This window comes from Puccinia triticina, chromosome 1A (assembly GCF_026914185.1).
Source record: "Puccinia triticina chromosome 1A, complete sequence".
In the NCBI taxonomy this organism is placed as follows: Eukaryota; Fungi; Basidiomycota; class Pucciniomycetes; order Pucciniales; family Pucciniaceae; genus Puccinia; species Puccinia triticina.
Window position 1 is genome coordinate 3,216,048 of NC_070558.1, and position 23,439 is coordinate 3,239,486.

At 48.2% G+C, this 23,439-nt stretch overlaps 6 protein-coding genes across 6 annotated transcripts; 3 read left to right on the top strand and 3 right to left on the bottom strand.

Annotated features, from left to right (window-relative positions):
• Positions 1-520: 520 nt before the first annotated feature.
• On the bottom strand, positions 521-2,425 carry PtA15_1A406 (uncharacterized protein; the record flags this gene model as incomplete). Its single annotated transcript, XM_053165431.1, has 11 exons — positions 521-560; positions 653-708; positions 789-889; positions 991-1,056; positions 1,138-1,346; positions 1,417-1,545; positions 1,617-1,625; positions 1,721-1,869; positions 1,954-2,040; positions 2,114-2,204; positions 2,280-2,425. 11 exons carry the CDS (start codon positions 2,423-2,425, stop codon positions 521-523), a joined length of 1,083 nt encoding a protein of 360 aa, XP_053016623.1.
• A 1,105-nt stretch (positions 2,426-3,530) lies between these two features.
• On the top strand, positions 3,531-4,205 carry PtA15_1A407 (uncharacterized protein; the record flags this gene model as incomplete). Its single annotated transcript, XM_053165432.1, has 3 exons — positions 3,531-3,651; positions 3,710-3,808; positions 3,883-4,205. 3 exons carry the CDS (start codon positions 3,531-3,533, stop codon positions 4,203-4,205), a joined length of 543 nt encoding a protein of 180 aa, XP_053016624.1.
• An 867-nt stretch (positions 4,206-5,072) lies between these two features.
• PtA15_1A408 (uncharacterized protein) lies at positions 5,073-5,455 on the top strand (the record flags this gene model as incomplete). The annotated part of the gene is made up of 2 exons (XM_053165433.1): positions 5,073-5,149; positions 5,224-5,455. 2 exons carry the CDS (start codon positions 5,073-5,075, stop codon positions 5,453-5,455), a joined length of 309 nt encoding a protein of 102 aa, XP_053016625.1.
• A 611-nt stretch (positions 5,456-6,066) lies between these two features.
• PtA15_1A409 (uncharacterized protein) lies at positions 6,067-7,115 on the top strand (the record flags this gene model as incomplete). Its single annotated transcript, XM_053165434.1, has 3 exons — positions 6,067-6,121; positions 6,172-6,479; positions 6,888-7,115. 3 exons carry the CDS (start codon positions 6,067-6,069, stop codon positions 7,113-7,115), a joined length of 591 nt encoding a protein of 196 aa, XP_053016626.1.
• Positions 7,116-11,289: 4,174 nt separating this feature from the next.
• PtA15_1A410 (uncharacterized protein) lies at positions 11,290-11,710 on the bottom strand (the record flags this gene model as incomplete). Its single annotated transcript, XM_053165436.1, has 2 exons — positions 11,290-11,427; positions 11,498-11,710. The coding sequence occupies 2 exons, from the start codon at positions 11,708-11,710 to the stop codon at positions 11,290-11,292; spliced, it is 351 nt and encodes a 116-aa protein (XP_053016627.1).
• Positions 11,711-21,328: 9,618 nt separating this feature from the next.
• On the bottom strand, positions 21,329-22,374 carry PtA15_1A411 (uncharacterized protein; the record flags this gene model as incomplete). Its single annotated transcript, XM_053165437.1, has 5 exons — positions 21,329-21,387; positions 21,488-21,591; positions 21,700-21,914; positions 22,012-22,122; positions 22,288-22,374. 5 exons carry the CDS (start codon positions 22,372-22,374, stop codon positions 21,329-21,331), a joined length of 576 nt encoding a protein of 191 aa, XP_053016628.1.
• Between the last annotated feature and the right edge of the window lie 1,065 nt (positions 22,375-23,439).

A 23,439-nucleotide genomic window follows, 5' to 3' on the forward strand; every position in this document is an offset into this window, starting at 1 on the left:
AAGAACATAGCATATTAAAGGAGATAAATAACACATAGGAGGGACAGAGAGAGAAGGTATGCGAACAAGACAGAGACTAGGGGAAGCGGACAAAACAGAAGGAGAGTGAGTTTGTAAGGAATGTGGGAGTGGATGTGTTTGTGTATCTGTGTGCTTGTATGATTGTGTGTGTATAAAATAGTCAGGTGGCGAGGGAAGAAGCAGACCACATCAAAAACCCCGGACAGAACCAAAAAAAGACAAAGTGACTAAATCAAAAATCGAAGCGAGTCATCATGGAGGGAGGAGAGATGAGAATGAGAACCCAAAAAGACCATGAGTAAAAAATTGCAGACCATTCATATAAGTAAGTAATAAAACATGACACAAAATAAGTAATAATGATGATGGTTGAGGTACGATTGTAGTGGGAACAGAGGGCATCGAGGGATGGGATGGGATGGGATGGTTTGAATGAGCTCCACGGCGGGAATTTTGAGAGAGAAAGAGGGAGAAGACACGTGCTCTCGAACGATGTTCTTCACAGAATGATGCTTTGAAGGTTTCGCGTGATGATTATGCTTGATGCGTTGATGAAGGGGGATTTCAAATCAAATACGTTTTATCAGATTGGTAGGAGCGAGCAGACGGAGATCATCAATGGAGCACTCACTCTGTCACCGAAGCCATCACCACTCGCATCAGGGACGTGTCAGTCGCACATGTATACTATCACCACACAGACGAAAAGCTCCATTCGGTTAATGACATGGGTTGTGAAGTGTGGGCGAGGAGCGATGGGGGCTTACATGGGTGTAGATCTCTTTCTTCGTAGATCGATTCAGCCGGACAAACCGATCCTTGAAATACGATCGAGCAGCTTCGTAATCAGTATCATCACCTTGGTAATCTGTGCGAGTTCAGGTTTGATGGACAGAGAATGGAGGTAAAACGATGGTGAGTCTTGCGCTGAACGTCATATTGAGCAGTATTTGTGGAGCTTTTTCGTACCCGGAAAGTGTTTTGAAATGGGCGAGTAGCAAAGTTTCTGCTTGAACAAATCAGTCTTGTTCAAGACTGTACCGAAATGGGAGATTTTTGAAAAACAAAAAAACGTAAGTTTGCAATCAAAGCATATTTGAAGGATAGGAACTCAACAGAGGATCATAGAAGTTTGAGTAAACCACTGTGAATTTGTGATGGTGTCGAATAGCATCAGCGCTTCTTGCATCTGGTTAGCATCACCGTCCTCGAGCAGTCGGGCATCGTAACCAGAGATGGCGACCAGAAACAAGACGGCAGTGACGCCCTCGAAGCAATGAATCCATTTTTTACGTTCACTCCTCTGTCCTCCCACGTCAAACATTCTGTAAGATTATGTTGGCCCATGTCAGTCACCGTGATCAGAAAAATGGAAATGTTGGGGTCGGGACAGACCGATAGGTCAGCTCGGACACGTTGAACGTCGTTTCTGTGATTCCGGTTGTTTTTCCTCGACAGTGTAGGATATCTAGATCTGTGGGGACATATGAAGGATGGAATAGCCTGTCCAATTCAGGAAAAAAACTGTAGGGCACAGCACAGTCATGAGTGGGTCACTTCAGCAAGCTATAGAGTCCAGAGATTATGTGCTCAACTAGTTCATGCTGCATGCGAGATAGGAGGGAGAAGTCAATGAATATGTTCCCAACATGATGGTTTGTCATGTGTTCTTCGTGGACGGATGTGTGAGCAGACGCACTTTTCGGGCAGAGCCCATTCGTTTCCCGAGTCCATCGCTTTCCTGATCCCTCCATCGACCCAGAAAAGACTGAGTGGTTCGAGGTATTCGATAGGAAACGGTTGTCGGGGTTCGAGATCTACGTAATGGTTGAACATGGGTACGAATCTCTGGAAAAAAAAGGGGGGAAAGTGATGGTTTTTAGTTGATGTCCGCTGGTTCGAGATCGGATGGAGGCTGTGTGGGAGACGGACCATGAGATCGGCGTTTTCTAGCTCGATTTCTTCCTTGCTCATCACTTCAAGACATAAGCGCATGCCCTCGCAGATGTTCATGAACACCTAAGCTCAGCCGCAAAGATGTGTGTGTGACTGGGTGAGTATATATTAGTTGAGTGGGGGGTTGGAGACGAACCTGCTGGCGATAGTGTTCCTTCTGGGAAGAAGTGAATCCGCCGCGGTTGTGGACGATTTGCATCTGTTTGAGGACGGTGGTCTTGCCTGACCTGGGATTGGTGATGAGGGGAAGGAAGCAGGTGAGTGATGTGGAGAGGTTGAGGTTGGATGGGAGTGTGACTGACTCTCCAGCGCCGAGGAGGAGGATCTTGACCTCCTTGGTCATCTGTTTCTCATCTTCCTTGAGTGTCTTGTCGATGATCTTTGAAGCCTTGACTTGCTGAAGATGTTCTGGGTCGGAGTTGAAGACGCTCGAGTAGCAGTTTCCCATTGATAGGGAGTTCTTGCGGTTTGCGTGGTGTGGTGTTGTTCTGGGTGGGTGGGTGGTCAAGAAGAAGAGAAGCGTGAGGGAGGGAATCAGGCAAAGGCCGCGTGTGGGGAAAATAAATAAATGAAGTGAATAGTTGCTCGTGCTTTTCGTTGGTTGGTTGGTTGGTGGGATGTTTTTTGTTTTTTTTTAATCGTTTTGTTTTGTTTTGGTCGACTATGTATTAGTTTTGTTCAGTCTGCATGGGTTTGGGGGGAGATCCTTCCAGGCACAGCACACTCTGCAGATGATTAATGTGATGCGCACAAGCTGGCTGCCATGAGCTGGTCGAGTGGGATTGGGCGCAGTGGGAGTGTGCCGGTCAAGTGGGGCGTGGGGCCTGCGACTCCCCCGTTCGCCGATTCCCATTCCCACTCCCACCAACCGCCCAGACGCACCCAGCCCAGCGGCTGAACACAAAAACCCATCAGACACGTCTCATCAGCAAGCCAATCACACCCATACAGCCCTCCAGACCCACCATCCCACTCTGGAACACTCACTTCAAAAATCTGTATCGCGCTTCCTCAAAATTCCGATCGGCAGCTACGTAAAATGCCCAAACTTGCATCCATCATACACTAGGGTTTAAGGGCGGCGGAAAGAATCTCTTAAGAGTACATTCGGGCATGCGCTGGACCAGGCCCTGTGGAGGGGATCCAAGTCCCTCCTTCGGGAGCGTCCATTAGTGCCAGCCACTGCCATCCAGGTACAGTAACATATGTATGCACCAGCCTCTCCGAACACGGGGACTGGTGTCAAGTTGCGCCTGGCGGCCTGCTGAAATTTGCTCCAGCCCAGCCAAATTGGGCAATTTCAGATGCTGTAATTAGCAGGTGCCCTGATGGTTTATGAGGGGTGGGTTCATTGGGCAAGGTGGGCGAATCTGCTGGACCCCAAAACCCCAGTCAACTGTATAAAAAGGTTGCTGCAACTCACCAGTCACCAGGATCGTACATATTTATTCCTTTGTACGCATCCCCTTCCGACCATCCAATTCAACTGCTCACAAGAAGACTGACTCCATCCAATATTTTCCTTGACGAAGATTCCATTTCCAGCCACAAACATGGCAACTTGGCTTGTACAAACGACCAGCTTACCACAGCAAAGCTCCAACCCCTCAACCCCGCAGGATCTCATTAAACACCATGTGTTTATAGCAGAGATGACTGCCCTCCAACAGCTCAGTAAGTGTCTCATCTTGGCCAGTTCAATTACATTGCTCTAACATGTATTCTCTGCCAGATGATCAAGCAGACCGTCAGCTTGACACTCAGCTTGCAAAGGCAATCGTCGAAAGGCACAAGATTGTCCGTGAGCTCATTAGGCCTGAGGGCTCAGACAGTAAGTTTATTGCTTTTTTTTGGTTTGTCCGATATGTGTGGCATTCAACTAACTTTTCATTGCCATCAATATAGTTCGTGACTTGTTGAGAGAGTGGAAGGACAAGTTCGCTGAACAATTAGAGGAAAATCTCACAAAGTTTAGATCAGAGCTCGGGGTCATTCAAGATCAACAAGATCAAGAAACCCACAAGATCAAGAAACTCCTTGAGGAGCTCACCGAGAAGGTCGAGGGGGTAACTGAGAAGCTAGAGGAGTTGGATGAGCATACAGTCAAAAGCTTTGATCATGTTTTTGCCGAATTGGAGGAGCTTCGACGTTCGACTGCAATCCCTGTCTCAACCATGGAACGGATGATCCGTGCTGTCAACAAAGCACCCGAACTTCCCACCGCCTAGCAATGAGCAAGTTCTTTGCTACTCTTTAAGCTAGCTGTTTTTCTGGATCATCTACCGTTCAACTCCTTTGTAATCTTTCCATTTCCTTGGCAAATACATTCAATAGGGGGGTTCACGTAAGGCTGATTTCGAAAATCAGCAACCAAAACCAGCAGATGCAGCTTTTGAAAATCGTGAGAAAACAAAAAGGTTTGGCTGGGCAGCTCCCCTTTGGAAGCAATCTGCAAGGCAAAAACCTTACTCACAGGTGCATGAGCAGACGAAATCAGCATTGCTTTTTTTGCAACGTGAACCCCCCTAATATGTCTCATTTCCGGGAAACCAATCCATATTGAAAAAAACATGAAATGATATGTTAGGTTGCACATGTGTTCGTTCGTGCGGAAAGGCTGGAGCACCCAGCTGACCGCCTTGTATTTGCCACCCCACACAGAGCCCATCTCCCGAAGCTTGAGCCATACATTCATCAAGTACGCCGACTACAACCGACGTCTCTCCTTTTTCCTTTTGTCATCATACGATTGACTAGCCCCCAGCTCGCCTCCCCAGCCCGAGAGCACGCAACATACCGGCCGATCTGACGAATCTGGGATAGCCCTCGAGGACTTTCATCTATTGACTTTCTGCATCCCCTTGGGATTATCCGAAACACAGGCCTGTTTGCCTTCTCTCAGCTTTGTAGCAGTGAGTCAGCAGATTGTCTCACCGACTTCAGCTCTAGGTCAAGAAAAAGAAAGAGAGGGTATCAAAGGTAACAGAGATGCCTTTTTTCCCAAACAAACAACAGATTACTGGTGGGCGACGTCATCGGACCATATTCGGAGAAAGCCTATCCTACCACCCGGCCCGACTGGGCTAGCGATTAACATGATTAGTCTGAGTCTCCAGACATTTGGCAGGCATGGTTGTTGGACGATGTGTTGCAGGAGTCATGAGATTGAATCGTACGTCCAAAAATCTATGGCTTACTGCTTTGGATGGGCGCTGATCGGACGATTAAGTTTCCTGTAATTTACAGGAAACTTGCCCGGCCCAGCACTGATCCCGAATCCCCGATGAGCAATTTAATTAGACCAGCTTCGCCGGGTCACCGAGGAATATTCATTGACCCTCCCCTCGCTGTCTTCGTACATTGTCCGGTTGGAATAATCCTAGGCCCTTTGATCGGCGGGTATTTGGCCAAGGCTGCGAGCCAATATCCTGAAATCTCCGGAAACATCCAGTTCTTGGTTGACTATCCCTGTTTCTAACCCTGCTTCATTGCCGGGATGATGAATCTTTCAGCGGTGACCATAGGCTTCTTCTATTTGAATGAGGTGTGTCGAAACTTTCCCGAGGTCTAATCACTACAAAGCACTTCCATAAACACGACGACTGACCTATTTATGCGACCTGACGAACACTCGCCTCGAAATAAAACGCTCGGAATCTACCGCTGAGCCACGCACGAAAGTGATGAAGTCGAGGAACTCGGCGGCTCGGAGCCCGGCGAGAGTCTTGCCAAGCCGAAACCAAAATTTTCAGCGATATTCACGCCTACGTGGTTATCAGTGTTCTCCTCGGCTCCCTCTGGGTGTTTTTCCAGATGTCTTCCTTGGCTACTCTGATTCTACTCTTTGCCTACACTCGTAAGTTACTCAAATCCAGAGAGGCAATCATTCTAGGCCGCAACTCGTAGTTTGCTTTTTTCTGTTATTGCTTAGGGTTTGAGGATGGTGGACTTGGGCTTAATTGACGACAACTGGGCAGGTGCAAAACGGGCAAGCAGAGCATGAAGAGGGACGAGGGCTGAAGCAAGATGTGCTGCCCATGGCAAAAGAGCAGAGAGGCCTATGGAGTTGATGCTGGCTCTTAGGTGGCTATGGTCGGCTTACTCTTCGTCTTGGCTATCAAAAGCTTCGGTAAAATGTCGCTCGGTATGTCTTGCATTTATTCATTTGTCAGATCCATGTTGGCTGACCTCCAGTACCTTTATTCGAATATTCTCCCTTGAAAACGCATATCATTTGGAACAAGATCTGGCAAACTCTGCCGCCCTCCACATTCGGTGCTCTGAATGGCCTGGCTCAAGTAAACAGTTTCCCTTTTTCTCTCTGTGACGAGCGCTTGGCCGAACCCATCTTCCCCTCTTCTCTTTCCCGCCCTTCTTCTCGCACAAGTCGTTCTCAGGCTTGGACGTTTGGCCCGTTCATCACCAAAACGCTCGTATCGATCAGCATCAAGGAACAGTACCTGGACGGAAACTTGATCTGGCTATGTCAATGCGGATTCCTGGTAAGCATTCAACTTCCCTGGAGAACCAAGACTCTCTTTGGACAACTGAATTGCAATGAAGAAAAGAAAAGGTAATTAAGGAACTTATCACGGGGACAGGTTGTAAATTTCCCGCTCCAGTTGTCTTACTTGACTCTCTTTGCTCAGATGATTAGAATCCAACCCACCCAGGTCAGGAAAACAAAGCTTCGCCCAAGGCCCATCAACGTACTGACAGAGATCATCCAGAAGATTGAATCAGATCAAACGGCAGATTGAAGAACTTTCAGCCAACTTGGCTGTCCAACCTTCCTTCCTGTTAGGGGGGTGTTGCTGGATTTGGAATGCGCCTCCTACCAAGAATTGAGAGGGCAAGAAACTGTTCAACCCCTACCTGCTTCCTCTTCTCAATTGCAAGTCGCTCCGGAGCACGCGCACAAACTGGCAACACGATCGTCTACATCTGTTGCGCGAGCCCAACCTAAGCCCTTCTTGATCCAATTCTTGTCCGCCGAGTACCCGCCACTCGACCCTTTCAGCATCCGTCCCGGCTGCACGCGCCGCCGCTCATTTGGCCAGCTCGTCCTGAAAATCAAAGGCCGCCAAATCGCTAAATACTTTGCTGAAGATCTTCTATCCGGCCTTCTGTCTCATTAATCTGGCTAGAGTTTCATCTCGCTCTTGTTATCTTCTTGTTGTTGCATCAATCATCATAGGAGCGCCCTCCTTGTCAATATTCATCATTTTACTATAAGTATTCTTCTCCCTATCGCTTATCTCCTCTGATACCCTCTGCTTATTATTACTTCTCACCTTACACTTTCTTGTTTATTTTCCTGGAAGTGTGTCTGAGAAATTCATCCATTTGGCTGTAGTTCCTCGCCTGGTACTTGCCCCGGACTACTGCGGCGCGGTGTCCGCGGCAAGTGCGGGAAGTGAGGCAGAAAGGGGTTTCCCATTTTCTTGCCTCAACCAAATGAGCTCTTCCATTTTGGCAACAAAGCAAAGAAGGTGTACACCACGGACGCAAAAGATCGAAAGCCTTCCAAAGTTCAATTGAAAGATGTTTGAACTCCCCGCCAGCAAGAGGGGACGTCGCCAACTTCGTCAAACTAGTTGACCAAGTGAGTTCAAACTGAGGTTTTGAAGTCCTTTCAAAGGCCCTTTGTATATAATTCAAAGTACCCGTTGTGGTGATCAGTTCTGGAACTTGTGTCAAATTGTCCACGGAGCAATCAGTGCGGCGCACAGGCGGTGCGGAAACGGTGCGGAAACGGTGCGGAACGGAGCGGAGCGGAGCGCACAACTGAAGGCAGCGGCGCGCGGAGCTCGACGGCGGAACTGGACTCAGACTAAGCAGGCCAGCGCGGACTGGATAGCGGAGGTGGTGATTGGGGGAAGCCGTGGCAGCCAGAAGGGCGGCGTGTGGGATCCTGACATCATAGGCTAGACAGGGGCGTGGAAGCTAGAGAGAGGAGTTTGACGGCGGTCGAAGGCAAGCGGCAGAGACGACAGGTGTTGGCGTGAGAGCGGAGCTTGGCGGATGACGTACGTGTGTGTATAGCGCCTGACGGATGACGAGTGTGCGTGTGTGAATGGAGTTAGCGGATGGCGTGCGTGGGAGGCGGGCGGAGGATATCTTTTAGTTCTCTTCCTTTTCTCTATAAAACCACGGTGGGGGAGGAAGGATCCGGGGGGATCATACTCCCCACAGACTCTCTTTTACGGTTTTTTACTTTACTTTGCGGATTGTTGTGCTTCTTTTACTTTGCGTACGTTGCGGACTTGCTTTACGTGTTACCATTGTGCTTGCTTTACGGCTGTTTTCTTGCGGTTGTTGCGGAGTTATCTTCTTTATGCGGCGGAGCTTTATTTTACTGTTTACTTTGTGGAGCTGGATTATTTTACGTTTTTTACTTTATTTACCCCACTCAGAGCCCTACAACACGGTGGAACTGTGGAGCGGAGTTTCTCCAGATCACCCGACTTTACCTGGGAATCATCTTGGAGCGGCGGGGTCCTGACATTTCTACGCAGTGTCCACTTTTGTTCATCACACCGTGACATTGAATATTGTTTGGGTGGAGACTTTGAATACAACATGAAGTTTCTTCAAATAATAATGGAATAACCTTCAAATATAATTTGAACTCCGCTGAGTTCAAATTATAATTGAAGGTTGACTTCGGGATACCATGGGATTTTAATCAAAGCAAACTCAATTGAAATTTGAACGTACCTTGGAGAGTACTCAATGTTTGAAATGAAATCAATATGTCTGGGATGCAGACCCGGGGAATTGATCCCTTGTACCCGCCCCACACCCCCCCTAGCAATTTCCTTGTTCTGCTTGCCAGGGTTCAAATGGCTCAGAGCCCCACAAGGGGCACTCATTTTGTGTACATAGGATTGTAATATCATTGCTTATTGTGTATAATCTTGTGTATCTGGGAGGTAGGTGTAGCAAACTAACAAGATAATAAACAGTGGGGGGGAGACTCGTGTATCTGGGAGGTAGGTCTAGCAAACTAACTAGATAATAAACTGGGGGGGGGGAGGAGGCATATGGATTGGAGGAGAGAGATAGATGTAGGGAGAGAGAGAGAGCAAGAGGGAGGGGGAGGAAGGAGCGGATAAGTGACACTAGTTTGGTGGTCCAAGTTCAATCTTGACCTCAGGCGTATTTTGGGCTTGGAGAATAGATTGCGCACGCGCCTCGACCTCTTCTTCAGATGGAGGTTGTTGATCTGTTGGTTCATGACTCCGGATGGTTTTCACATCATCCCAGAGTTGCTTGTCAATGTCAAAAACTAGCTTAGCATAAGCGGTACCATACCCCGGGGACTTCCTCCTTAATGAGGCAAGGTCCTTGTCAATGTCATCCCAGAATGACACTTGCTTCGACTCGTTCTTGTTGCGCAGGTTGACCATGAAGCGGATGTAGCACATCCTTACCTTGGCCCCTGAGGTAATTCACTTGTCCGAGTGAATCTGCTTCGCACCGTGTTTTTTGAACGTCGGATGGAACAAGGAGTAGATGTTGGCAATGCAAGTCCAAAGGGATGGTACCTTGTCCAATCCTTTTCCCGTCATGCCGGCCTTGAGCAAACTAGCCAGAATCGACTTCTGCTCTTTGATACATTTGGAAACAAGGGTGTCGAAGTGCTCCTTGGCTGCGCCTTTGTTGTAGTTGGGCGGTAGATGAGTCGCACGGAATTCTGGGGGTTCCTTTGTAATGGCAGCCTGGCAACACCCAATATCAGTTTGTTATCGGCAGGGCATAGCACGGTGGTATTTGACGCGTTTTTTGGGCCCCTTGAATACTGATTTGTCGAATATTCGAGTATTCGGAGATATTTGACGGAAAAACTCCAAAATACATTAAAAACACCAAAAAATTACATTTTTTGTGTTTTTGACTTATTTTGGCCCATTTCTGGGCCATATAATTTTGAGGAGGTCATCCTTCGAACATATAATGGTGCCAAAGGCGCTTATAATATTGCCAGAGGCATATCTCATAATGGCGGACGCACTATTCAGAGTGCCGGACGCACTTTTGATAGTGCCGGACGCACTTTTCATAGTGGCGGGCGCACTTTTGATAGTGGTGGACTCACTATTCAGAGTTCTGGACACACTTTTGATAGTGCCGGACGCACTTTTGATAGTGCCGGATGCACTTTTGATAGTGCCAGATGCACTTTTGATAGTGCCGGACGCACTCTTCATAGTGGCGGATGCACTTTTCATAGTGGCGGACACACTGTTGATAGTGGCGGAATCACTGCCGGATGCACTTTTGATAGTGCCGGACGCACTCTTCATAGTGGCGGACGCACTTTTCACAGTGACGGACACAATTTTGATAGTGGCGGACTCACTATTCAGAGTGCTGGACACACTTTGGATAGTGGCGGACTCACTTTTCATAGTGGCAGACACACTTTTCAAAGTGGTGGACGCACTTTTCAAAGTGGCGGACGCACTTTTCAACGTGGCGGACGCACTTTGCATAGTGGCAGACACAACTATTGTAGTGGCGGACACACTTTTCAAAGTGCCAGAGGCAGATTTTTTTTGTGTTGCATCAAAGGGGCTGGTATAGGGCCTGTGCAAACTCATCTGGGGCCTTTGGGCCCCAGAGAAGCTTGCATTGGCCCTCTACGCGCCCCTTTGAGCCATTATTTGAATTTTTTCAAATATTCGAGCTTAAATTTGCCCAGGCATTATTTGACTTGAATTGAATTCAAATACAAATACTCAAATCGATTCGATTCGATGTGCTATGCCCTGGTTATCGGAGCAGGCTGAGGCAGGAAGAGATTTGCATACCGTGACACAATTGAAAGGTGTGTCTGAGACCTTCAAGCAATGTGACGCCCGGCTGCCATAGGACTGAAGGTCCTCTTGAAGGAGGAATTCTCAAACAGTGTTTTGGAGGTAAGACTTGAACTGTGTACTATACCCCTGCGTGGGGTCGGGCGTGGACTGGGGCGGAGTCGGGTCAGCAATGGTCATCAGCAACGGCTGCGGAGGAGGGGGGCCCCGGTGGAGTGCCAGCAGCAAGATGGCCAGTGTGCGTTCCTCTGCGGACATCTACAATGAATATGGAGTTAGTTCTTGTAACCCCAGCGGATAAGCTGAAATCTCACCTGGATTAGGGGCTGTGCACGTTGGATCAAGTCGGGGCTGAGGGTGAAGGTGCTCTCGATTGTTTGGAGGGCGTTCCCAATCAACTCAAGGTTGTCCGGGCGGACTCCAACAGAGCCCGTAACACTCGATTGGGAAGAACGGCTATGGGCCGGACTGGTACTAGGGGAGCTGTAGTTTATGCCGGGGTTGGCTCCAGGCATACCAGGACTGGGATGCGGGGCGTATGGGGAGGGTGGTGGACCCATTCAGGTATATCCTGCGTTTGGTGCGGCCCAGCTTGGCTCAGGCAAGATGAAACGGCTGGGGTAGGGGGCTGTTAGGGAATAGGCTTACAGGAAGACAGGGGCACAAAACACTGCCCTTGGCGCCAAGGAATCACTCACCAGGGTCAATTGGAGCTTGAGCAAGGCCCAGAGATCCGATTCCCCAATCCCCAAGGGCTCGCATGCCCTGATCAGGCTTGTTGCTGAGTTGGATCCCCTCGTGCCCTTGGCCTTGATGTTCAGGGTGCGCCATTGGGTGGGGACCGGTGTTGTATCCGTGTGAGTCCAAGCAAGGCCCATGTGGAGACATGTTGGAGTAGTTGTACTGCCCATGATTGAGTCGTCCGTGGTTTGCAAGGTGAGGATTTAACTGCTGGCCCCGGGGCACTGTTGGATCGGCAGCCAACGGATTGGGGTTGCTGTTGAGCTGATCCCATGTGGGGTGCCCGCTGTGTTGAGTTGTCTGTTAGTCTGCTACCATGATGTATCACCACAGTATGGAGGGCTGTTGGATTGACCCATGAGCACTACCAACCAACCACCCAGCTGGCAGCCACAAGCGTCTGTAGCCTAGTTGGTAAAGGCAGCACTCTAGTATGTGTCTCAGCATAGCTGAGGTCGTGAGTTTGACTCTCACCAGACACGTCTTCATTTTACAGTCTCTACAGGTTATGAGCCCAGAGCTACCTGAGCGCAACTTGCTTACAATAGAGACTTGATGAATTTGTGAATTCTTACTTGTAAGACCACGCAAACCCCTATAAGCCTACATCTAGATCATGGGTTCAATCCCTACGCTGATCATCTTTCCTGGGTCTCATTCCCACTCTCTCTTGGGGTCAATCCCCACTTCCCATCATGTAGCAAGGGGGGGTGTTGAGTTGTCTGTTAGTCTGCTACCATGATGTATCACCACAGTATGGAGGGCTGTCGGATTGACCCATGAGCACTACCAACCAACCACCCAGCTGGCAGCCACAAGCGCCTGTAGCCTAGTTGGTAAAGGCAGCACTCTAGTATGTGTCTCAGCATAGCTGAGGTTGTGAGTTCAACTCTCACCAGACACGTCTTCATTTTACAGTCTCTACACGCTGAGGGGCTGCGACATGTCTCGGCGATCTTCCTAAAGTGTTTTGGGAGACCAGGAGTGATAAAATTGTTGGGGTAAGTCGTATCAGGGCCATTCAGATATGGGATAGTGGGATAGGGGACTTACGGGTGATGATTGATTGGTTTCAGATGTTCCAAGGGCAATATTGAAACTGGTGGGATTGGTGGGATGATGTTTGCAATCTTCTTGGTTGGCAAAGAGCAAAGATCAAGACAAAAGTGCTTCAATCAAGACGTGGCCGAATACTCACCAAAGACAAACGCGAGCTCATGTTGCACGTAAAGGCCCGGTGACCTCTGATATAATTTGACTTTCCAAACAAGCCGGACTTCTGCCCGAGTCGGAGAAAAACCTGGACATTTGCTGCGGACTAGGCTGCAGTGTGGGCCCAATCTGCCTGCGCGCGGAGCCAAATCCTGCCCTCCGTGCAGTCTCTTTTGAAAACCTTCAACCTGCTGAAGCACTTTTTGGCAGATTTATACCCTCATTCTATCCAATCAAATTCTGCAAGAAGGTCTCAATCAAATAAATATCTTCAAAAGCATCAAATTCAATCTAGCAAAAAGCCTCCCTCCCTACTTTCATAATTATCCAGCCATTCAAGGTCTTCAAGGATTACAAAATACAAACATAGTGACCGGGGCCAATCCTCCCTGCCTGCTGCTCATGAATCCCCCAAATCCAAGCGGTCACCAATCAGTGGCTCCAACCAATCATCCTGGTGAGTGCTACATTGGGTTCTGCATTGGTGCATGTGGTGAGATTCTGATGAGGTGTTGGATTATGTTTCATAATATGTTGACCTCAGGTTTTGAGGCAAATTTAGATCCTGATGGCAGATACCTATACAGATGTGTGATATGTAAATCAAAATGGGCCAAGGAGAGCAACATTCCATTACACCTTCAAACCAGAACACATATGAACAATTGGACGGAACTCCAGAGTTTCCAAAATGCAATGGCTCAATCAAATTCTCAAGCACAGGGTTCTACCTCTGCACTCCCTCACACTTGGGACCAGGTGCCTGCAGTGCCCCAAGTTGAATTTCATCATGAAGATATTGCTTTCCCTCATATGGGAGCAGCAGAGCCTCATATTGTGGATGTAGACATGAATGACAGTGATGCTTTTGGTTTTGGATCAAGCAAACAAGGCGAAGTCATGGGTGGTGAACAAGGCATGCTTCAGTGGGTGTAAGGACTCCGTTTGAGTCCTTCACTGGTCGTCGTTGAGGGGCACGAAAGACAAGGCAAAAGCCTAAGAAACCGTCTAGTACCAACGTAGGGGCTGTATTGCAGGTATCTAGCCGGGAGAGAGTGAAGCTCTCTCATATGTAAGTACAACTAGATCATAAGGGATTGAGAAGAATGAAAGATAGCTTACCTAGCCGGGAGAGAGTGAAGCTCTCTGCTGGACTAGGGAAGTAGCAGGAGGAGACTAAGTACTCTTGTAGCTTATGTAATACTTGTGATAGCTCTTGTGAAAGGTTATTGTGAGACTCCAGGGATGGGGGCTTACAGTGGGTTCATGATGCACTGATGGCTGGTTTGATGGAAGATGAAGTGTTATCCCCTGGTCACGATGAGGATGAGGATGAAAAATCAGATGCAACAATGGAAAATTTGAATTGGTTTCCCTTCAGGTCCAAGGGTGTGAGTAGTTGATTTACCCTTGAAAGTTGAAGTATGAATCCTGGCTGATCGGACCAAGCCATGACTACCATACAAACTCCCAGCATCTGGTCTCAGCACTCATGCTAGGCCATCTGCACAATTGCTTATCCCGCACCATGTATCACCAGTTGCGGGCCATGCTACTTGTGTGTGGCATGAAGTTGCCCCATTGGGACAGCATCAAACAAAACCGGGATTTGATCCGGAAGACTGTAGATGTGAAAATCAACAAGCATGTCTCCATATTTAATAATAGAGAATGTCAAAACGGACCCAGGTATAATTTACACCGCCGGTACCCACGTGTTTTTTTCCAAAAACAGGCACCCGGCACCGCATCCGGCACCGCCTGGTGGGTACCAGCGGTCTTTTAGGCGGGTACCAGCGGTCTTTTAGGCGGGTACCAGCGGTACCCGCCAGATTTTTTTCATCAAAAAGGTCACCAAGAGGTGTCCTTGATGACCGGAATGGACGCGTCATCAAGAGGTTCTCCCCTTGATGACCGCAACAGGTCGGTCATTGAGGGGAGGACCTCTCAATGACCAGAAAAGCAATGACCGACCTGTTCCGGTCTCATTGAGGGTGCTCCCCCAACAACCAGCACACACTTGTCATCGAGGGGAGTGACAACTCCCCTCAATGTTTGCACCAGGGACCATCCTCGATGACCGGTCCTGGCCAATGACCGGTCTATTGTCAGTCATTGAGGGCAGCTCAGAGCGGGCCAAGGGCCGGGGGTTACCCGATTAACCCAGTGGGGGAAAGCGGTACTTAGGGGCGGTACCCAGGTACCGCACCGCTTTTTCCAAAAAAACGGGCACCCGGCACCGCCTGGCGGGTAAGGTTTTCACCGGAGTTTCTCCGGCAACTCCGGCGGATATCCCAGATATTTGCCGGATTGAGTTTCCACTTGATTATTCCTTGAATTATTTCCCAAATATTGGGATAAAAATCAAGGAGTATTTGAAATCCCAACAAGTGGGGCCACTTTGAATTTTTTTCAATAATTTTCCATCACTTTGAACGGCGTTCGGAAAAGATGCAAGGAAGTGCGTCCGTGGTGTAGGGTTTGGGCGCAAATCAATCCCTCACCTGATATCGTGCAGACAGGGTGGGCGGGAGGAGTCAGAGCAACCCTGATGATCTGAGGGGGGAAGTGTTGCAGCTATGAGCTTGAGACTTCATCTGCAGGGGGACTCTGTAGAGACTGTACAATGAAGATGTGTCTGGTGAGAGTCGAACTCACGACCTCAGCTATGCTGAGACACATACTAGAGTGCTGCCTTTACCAACTAGGCTACAGACGCTTGTGGCTGCCAGCTGGGTGGTTGGTTGGTAGTGCTCATGGGTCAATCCGACAGCCCTCCATACTGTGGTGATACATCATGGTAGCAGACTAACAGACAACTCAACAGACTCGAGCTTACACCCGTGTTGGGAGTTACAATTACCAAGGGAATAACTCTATTCATCTCATCAGTTAGAGTTATGCAATCTTGTACAAGTGTCTACTAGCTACTGCGGCTGCGCCCCCTGTTGTATGTAGTTTACTCAGCTTGTCGGAACCGGTCCCGCTCTTTCCTCACCAAGAGTTGGACCAATACCAACCAATCCTGAGCTGATCCGGCGACGTGTTTCTTGTTGTCAGGTGAGTAATCAATACCAAGAGTTGGATTGATACCAAGCAATCCTGAGCTGATCCGGCGACATGTTTCTTGTTGTCAGACTCACAGAGAGTATCAGTTCTTATACACCGCGGGACAAGTGGGGCGTCAAATTGGCGGCAACCGTGGCGCCAACCCCGCATGGGAAACTACGCCTCAATGGCGCGCTGTGACAATACCCTCCACAGGCGCTCGCTATACACCCATGTGGCGAGTGGGGTGATGCCCCACATGCGTCACATAAGTCGAACAACCAGGGGGAGAGGATTGACGCCTGTCAGTGTGGGAAAAAGAATTATCTGACTGCTTGCAGGGGTCAAACACGCGGCTCGGCCGCGCATGATCAGCTCAAACTTAGCAAGTTCCTCAAGACTTCGGGGCTGAACTTGCGAAGTAAGCCTCCGTCAGGAGGGACTTAGACCCTAGTGCCCCAAGCTCGAGTAGCAAGAATGGAATTTTGGGGTACTTTGGTTTTTTTTCTATAGCTCACCTCTCACACCCACTCCCATGTGATTAGCTCAAGGTCAGCAGAAGATGCTGGAGAGAAGAGTAGAAATTATTCTATCTCCATTGATCCCCTCTACGTTTTATTGTGGACAGAACTGTGGAACTGAGGTTCTGAGCACAGACCTTTTCCATGTAAAATCCACAGATTCAGTGTTTTTGATGTTTTTTTTTTGGAGTGGAGGGAATGGATTGAGATGCCTCAAATTATCCAGGTTGGACGGGCAAAAGCCAGTCTTCAACCATAACAAATTTCTCTCAAGAAGGTTTTGGAAGCAAGGAATTATACACTTTTGAAAATTCCTCCCACCAAAATCTAGAATCTTGCCCCCGCAAAAAGGGGCAATAATGCACAAGTCCCTCCTGCTGAGGGCTGTTGGAGGCTTGCTTTTCAAGACACACACCTGCAGCAGCAAGGGACTTGGTTAAGTTTGTGCTCAGCTCGAACTTAACTAAGTCCCTCAAGACTTTGGGCCCCCGGGGGGTAGGCTGAACTTGCAAACTAGCTTCCGTCGGGAGGGACTTACACCATACCTCCCCACATTGGCACAGCAAGAATGCCACTATGATTCCAGCAACGGTGGGCCAGGTATGCTAACCATAGCATTAGCGTAGCCAAATTCCGCTAACTTTTAGCGTAGCATTAGCGGAATTACACCATCTTCGCGCTAACGCTACGCGCACAGGGTGCGCAGCTAATTTAGCTGTTAGCGCAGATGCAAGAAATTGCGCTAACACTACACACAGAAGGTTCCAAAGAGCGCGCGCTACGCTGTGCTACAGCACTTTTAGCGGAAAAGGTCTGTTTTTCCGCTAAAAGCGCTGTAGCGCAGCTTAGCGACTGTAGCGGCGCGCTAACACTAACAAGGAATTGGCGCGCTGTTAGCGCAGCGTAGCGGCGCTAACAGCGCTTTAACACTATTCAAAATTGGCGGGCGCTTTTTGCCGCTACGCTAACGCGTAGTGGCCCACTGTTGATTCCATTTATGTTCACAGCTGGTGAACAATTTTGGTCTTGTAGGGCTGATAGCATCCTCTGAGAGAAAGCTACACAAAAAACAACCACCCATTGTGCACACAAGCTGCAAGGTGCAGCGGTCAAGTTGCACACTGCTTGTAATTCCAGCTGTTTGGGGATTTTTGTGGAGTTTCTGCGGGTGGCATGATTTTTGCCAAACACCTGAAATTATGTAGGTTGGATTGGAAAAATCAGGCCTACACCCTAAGCTATTTTATTCCAAAGAATGTCAAGGGGGCAAGGAATTATAGAGCTTCAAAAATTCCACCCAGCCAAACTCAGATTCTTGGCACGCCATGAAGAAGGGGCAATAGCGTGCAAGTCCCTCCTGCCAAGGGCTCTCAAAGGCTTGCTTTGCAAGACACACACCCGCAGCAGAGGTACTTTGTTCAGTTTGTGCTCAGCTGCACTCTGTACTGACTGCCACTGCGGGCATCTTGAGCAGCAACATCTGACGGTTCAGTGGAGATTCAAACCCTGCGCAACAAGTATTGCAGCAACACTTGTCCGGCTGATGGACAGCCGGCCACCAAGGTATGTACACACACCACACCTCTTGATGGCTGGCACAAGGACCGGCTGTCAGGAGGTGTCCACACTCCTCTTTATGGCCAGCACAAGGACTGGCCATTGAGAGAAGTCCTTGTACCGGCCATTGAGTGTATTCCACACTCCTCTCAATGACCAGCATAATGACTGGTCATTGGGAGGAGGAGTTCACACTCCTCTTGATGACCAGCACAAGGACCGGTCATTGGGAGGAGGAGTCCTTACTCCTCTCAATGCCAACACAGACTGGTTTCAAGAGGACTGCATGCGCCTCAATGCCCGCTCTGCACAGTCCACTGAGGGAAGTATGTTTGTACTCCTCCCAATGAGAAAGCCTTGGGCCAGCCATTGAGAGGAGTGTGTACTCCTCTTGATGACCGGCCGTTGTGCCGGCCATCAAGAGGTGCCTGTACTCCTCTTGACGCCAGTGTGTGCTGGCATCAAGAGGAGTGAGGCCTCCTCCAGATGACTGTTCCATGAGCTGGTCACCGAGAGGAGTGAGAGGAGTTTGTAATATTCTCAATGGCTGGCACATGGACCTGTCATCAAGAGGTTGTTATGTGCTGCGGTGGCCGGCTGTCCAAAGGCAAATCAGCCGGCCAAATGTTGCTGCAGCTGACACTGCATATTCTGATATGCAGCGTCATGATGCCGCTTCAGGCCATAGCGACAGCAAGATGCCCGCAGTTTGCACTACTGCGGTTTCAGCTGACATTTGGCGGGAAACATGGGTCTTCAATGTCCCTCAATCTTCTCCTCCTCCAGAGGGATGTGTGAACAGAGGCTTGGGATCCATGCTGACTCTTTCAAACAAACCAAGAAGGTAGTTGGAGGCAATGTGATGTGTTCATGTGGTACGTGTGCTCCTCCATCGCACTCTAACCACACGTGCTCATGAGAAAAATAAGGACTTCGACGTAAAACTGATTGCTAGGACCGTTAAGTCGCGAAGTTATGAGCTTTGTACAACATAACTAATCCTACCGGCAACACTGAAACAAATAAAATACATGGAGTGTATCTGGTAAATGTTTTATTGAAGATGGAGACCTACATGTCCTATTTTTTGTTTTCAGCCATCCTATACATAATAAGGGCTAAAAACAAAAAATAGGACTTGTAGGTCTGCATCTTCAATGAAAAACGTTTACCAGATACGCTCCATGTATTTTATTTGTTTCAGCGTTGCTACCGGCATGGAGAACCTCCTTGGCGTAGTCGGCAGGGGCACAGCTTGCAACCCTCAACTGCAAACGGGGGTTCACACCCCTCCCTTGTCTTTTTGTCTGCTGCTTTCAAGCCATACCCCCCAATTGGAGTATGTACCAGCCTGGGCGCCCCATGGAAGTCCAGCAAGCGCCTATGGACAGTATTGTCATAGCGCGCGCCAGAGACTTATGCGTCCTCTGGGAAGTCACAGCCTTTCAGGATTTGCCCCGCTGTACAGCCTCTCTGGAGGTGTTGCGGAGGCAACACTCTTGTAGAGAGGCTTGTGTGTGAACTTGGGTTGCGGGGCTGACAGGATTTGCCAATCACCCCAATTACCCCTTTAAAATAGACATAAGGAAATCAATGCACCCAGTCCACAATTCCAATAGATGTATTCCATCTTTGCGCTGATGCGCATCTTGTGAGATATGTAGCTTTTCCAGAAGTTGTAAACTTGATTTTCTGGTGACAAAAGAAAACATCTTTGATTTGCTCTTTTTTTACAATGGAATACCTGATTGCACTTTGTGCCATTGGACTAGAGATGTCACTGGGTACCCGCCCACGGGTGCAGGTATCCTGAATCCTGGGTTTTTAATGTGGGTACCCGGGTACCCACACAGGTACCCGCCCCAAATTTCCCCTCAATGACCGGAAAGAGGGGACTGGAGCCCAATCACCGGTCTGTTGGTCAAGAGGGCTGTCCAGTACTTGAGGGGACTGCATCTGTACAGTCATCAAGGAGACTGCAGCCCTCTCGATGAACGTTCTGTCCGGTCATCAAGTGGACAAAGCCCTCTCAATGACTGGTCTGTCCAGTCATCAAGGGGACAGAGCCCTTTTGATGACCGGTCTTTCCGGTCATTGAGAGGGATGGCTGCAGGTACCCCCGGGTACCTGCCTTTCGCATCCGGGTACCGGGTGCGGGTGCGGGTGTCCAGAATCCTGGAAATTTGAGGCAGGTACCGGGGTACCCAACGGGTACCCAGGTGCAAAGTGACATCTCTACATTGGACTGTTGAGCCTATTAAACCCATAGCTCATTTCACGTGAGGGCCAATATATGCACCTCTGTGAGTCTTGACTGGCAGTTGGTAAGCTCCTTGGGAGAGTTTTTGATCACACTCGTTTAGTCAGAACTCTAATAAACAGACAGAAAAGCAAGCCAATAGAACAAGTTGAACAGACGCCACAAAGATGCCTAGAGTACCAATCAAAGTGCTAACAAGGGCATCTTCAAGTTCTTCATCAAGTTCCTCCTCAAGATATTTGAGTGCCGCTCCAATGTCTCCCAAAAGTCTAGCTAAGAAATTCTTCAAGAATCAAGCTGTCCGAGACAGTAGGATCAAGTTCATGGTGCACTGTACTGCCAAACCACCTGGGGGTTCAGGCAGGGTGTTGGCCTCACCCCAACCACCTGCACCCAGGTGGTACTTTTCAGGTGCCAGCCTTACCTTGTTCTCTGCCTACAAGGGGGGTGAACTGTGAGGTACTGTGTGGCTGTGTGAGCAAACTTAACAAAAGGCCCAGCCTCTGTGCAGGCATGCAGTGTTTGGCTAGTCCCAAAGCAACCCCAACCAGAGGGAGGGCCTTGCATACTAAAACACTTTTATTGCGTGAGCTGATTCCAAGGTTTGCCTAGCCTTGTTTGCATCACCACACTCTCAACACTCAACATAATCTTTCTAGGTTTTGATACATCATACTTTTACATGGTCTTGATTTGTACATATTTTTTTATTGTAAAATCTGGGTTGTATCCAGTGAATCTTTTTTATCCAAGTTCAAGATTTTGAACTTTAATTTGGCTTGCCCCATAAGGCAAGGACCGTGCGTAGTCATACTACTTGCTGTCAAGTTTGAAACATGAAGGGGGGAGAATACTACATGCAATAAAATAATACTGAAAAATCAAGCAGATAACCTGTCAGAAAAACCAAAAAAGAAAAAAGAGTGGAATAGAAACCAGGAGAGAAATAATGGTGTGTATATCAAGTCCGGCTCACACGAGCTTTGTGCTTTTGCGCGTAAGCCTGTCTGGTCAGACTGGGCTGCCACCCAGAGACGCTCACCACAAGTGTTAAGCTCACTGTGTGAGGCAGCGTGAAGCAGGGGTTCAACTACTCAATAGCCTCTGCAATTTGCTCGACCTGGCTAGAGTAGTTGAAAGGTGTTGATAAAGGTGAACCGCATGAAAAACTGTGATGAGTGAAAATTAATTCACACATCCGGTATTTCCATCTTGAGTACCCGATTAGTTTTTTTCTTCGGCACTGGTGCTGATTCATGACGTAGAAAGAACAAAACACCGTTCAAACAGTTGACATAATCGAAAAGGTAAGGTCCCCAGGTTTATGAGACAAGGTACAATGTATTTACCATTTGTGTTTTCAGTGATGTAGAACTTCCTTAACAGTATGATGGCTTCTTCACGTCTATAGCCACCCAAAGCAGCCAGCGGCCGACTGTGAATTAAATTCGGACTGTACTTTCGTTTTGGACGCATACCACCATAATCAATCTGTTTCAGTGCTTGCGACCTGCGTTAAACAAAACCTAGAATTGAGGGGGGAGGAAACCGAAGACTGAACTCATTGTGAATCGAAACTACCCCTCCACAACCGCCAAACCTATCGTTCGAACAACCAAAGTAAACCAAGTTGATTCCAAGCTGTCTTAAGGCAGACGAACACATGAGGCAAGGTTCGACGGTAACGTAGAGCTTGACATCATTCCAATTGATCTTGTCTGCTGACATTATTGAATGGAGGCCGGAGATCGCATCGAATTCTGCGTGTAAACAAGCCTTTATTTTCTTTTATTAATTCACTGATGACCTGTTTGAAGAGAAATCGTTTGGAATTTTCATGTGGCGCTTTGTAACATAGGCAGGGGGTGCTTACATTCTTGGTCTCATTAGTACGATTTCGTCCTTTGGACAGAACTTGCTCGGTCGTTTTGCTCACTAGAACACATCCCACTGGAATTTCATTTGCATCTAAAGCTTCCTTCGCCTAGTTTGGAAGAATCATGAAAAAAAGCCGTGCTGGCCATCAGAAATCAGACCCTACCAAAGGTGAACTGTAAAATCAAAAGGAACCGTCGGATCGATTTTCAGATATTCCATATCGAGTTGCTATCGCCAAGAGGGACAGGTGCAGGTGAGTGGAGAGATGTACCATTTCGATGGCTTGATCCATCAGGAGCAAGTCGGATAGATTTTGTTTAGAGCGGTTGATCATTGTCAGCTTGGATTTTTCTATCATCGTGTGATTGTAGCGCTGGAGCCTGCGGGGTACCGAGCTTCATCAAGCCTCTCTGGAGGAGAGCCCCGCAGGGTCTCTGTCTCAGACGCGAAGCGCGAGGGGCGCCCGAACAGTCAGTCCCTGTTCTGCCTCGCGCGGCCGCAAGCCTCCGCAGGTGGGACTTGGGTGAACTTAACACAAGCCCCGCCGTCTGCGGGGCAGTCACTCGCGCGAGCCGCGAGCGACCCTCCGAAGGAGGGACTTGTATCTACACCACGGGTTCATTTTTTGAGATGCAGTGCGCTGGCTCGACTGCGGGGTCTGAACAGGGTGGACTTGAGTCTGCTTTACCTGTCTGCCCTTTATCTGACAGCGGAGGTTGGTCGAGGGCAGCAATGGGTCAGATGTACAGTGGGTCATCTAATGTTTTTGGCACCACATTTTTCAATGCAGAAGATCAGGCCACAGCCTTTAAGTCATGAGATTGGCTACAGGGTTGAAAAATAAGTTCCTAAGAATGATTATGAAATAAAAAAAAGTAAAAATAAAAAAATGTAAAATGAGGAAATTTCTTAATCCAAGTTTATTTAGAGCATCCACCCTTGTTGCGGTAAATTTTTAGGTAGCCAGCGAGTCCCGCAAGGCTCAGTTGCTTAGCTAGAAAAAAAACCACCCTCATCGCTAGGTAGCGGCTCAGTAGGCTACACATATTTAGATAAAGACACCACCACCACCTTTGTGTCTACATAAATATGTATGTACAGTGGGTAGACAATTGTATCCACCACACCATTTTTGGACCATAGAAACTCAACCAACCAACTTCAAGTCACTAGTATTGGTGAGATGGTTCAAAATATTCTTCAAAACACAAATATGAAAAAATAAACACAAAAATCAAAGTTGAAAAATTAAACAAAAAAACCAAAAAATGTAATAATTTTCTCAAAAAAATTTGAAGATTGTGAAATGATAGTATGAGATCTGAAATGAATGATTATAAGTAAAAAAATTGAAAAAAATTGATTCTATGTGGTTTAAAAGATGTGCGCAGTGAGTCATTCATCAGCATACCTGGCATTCTGG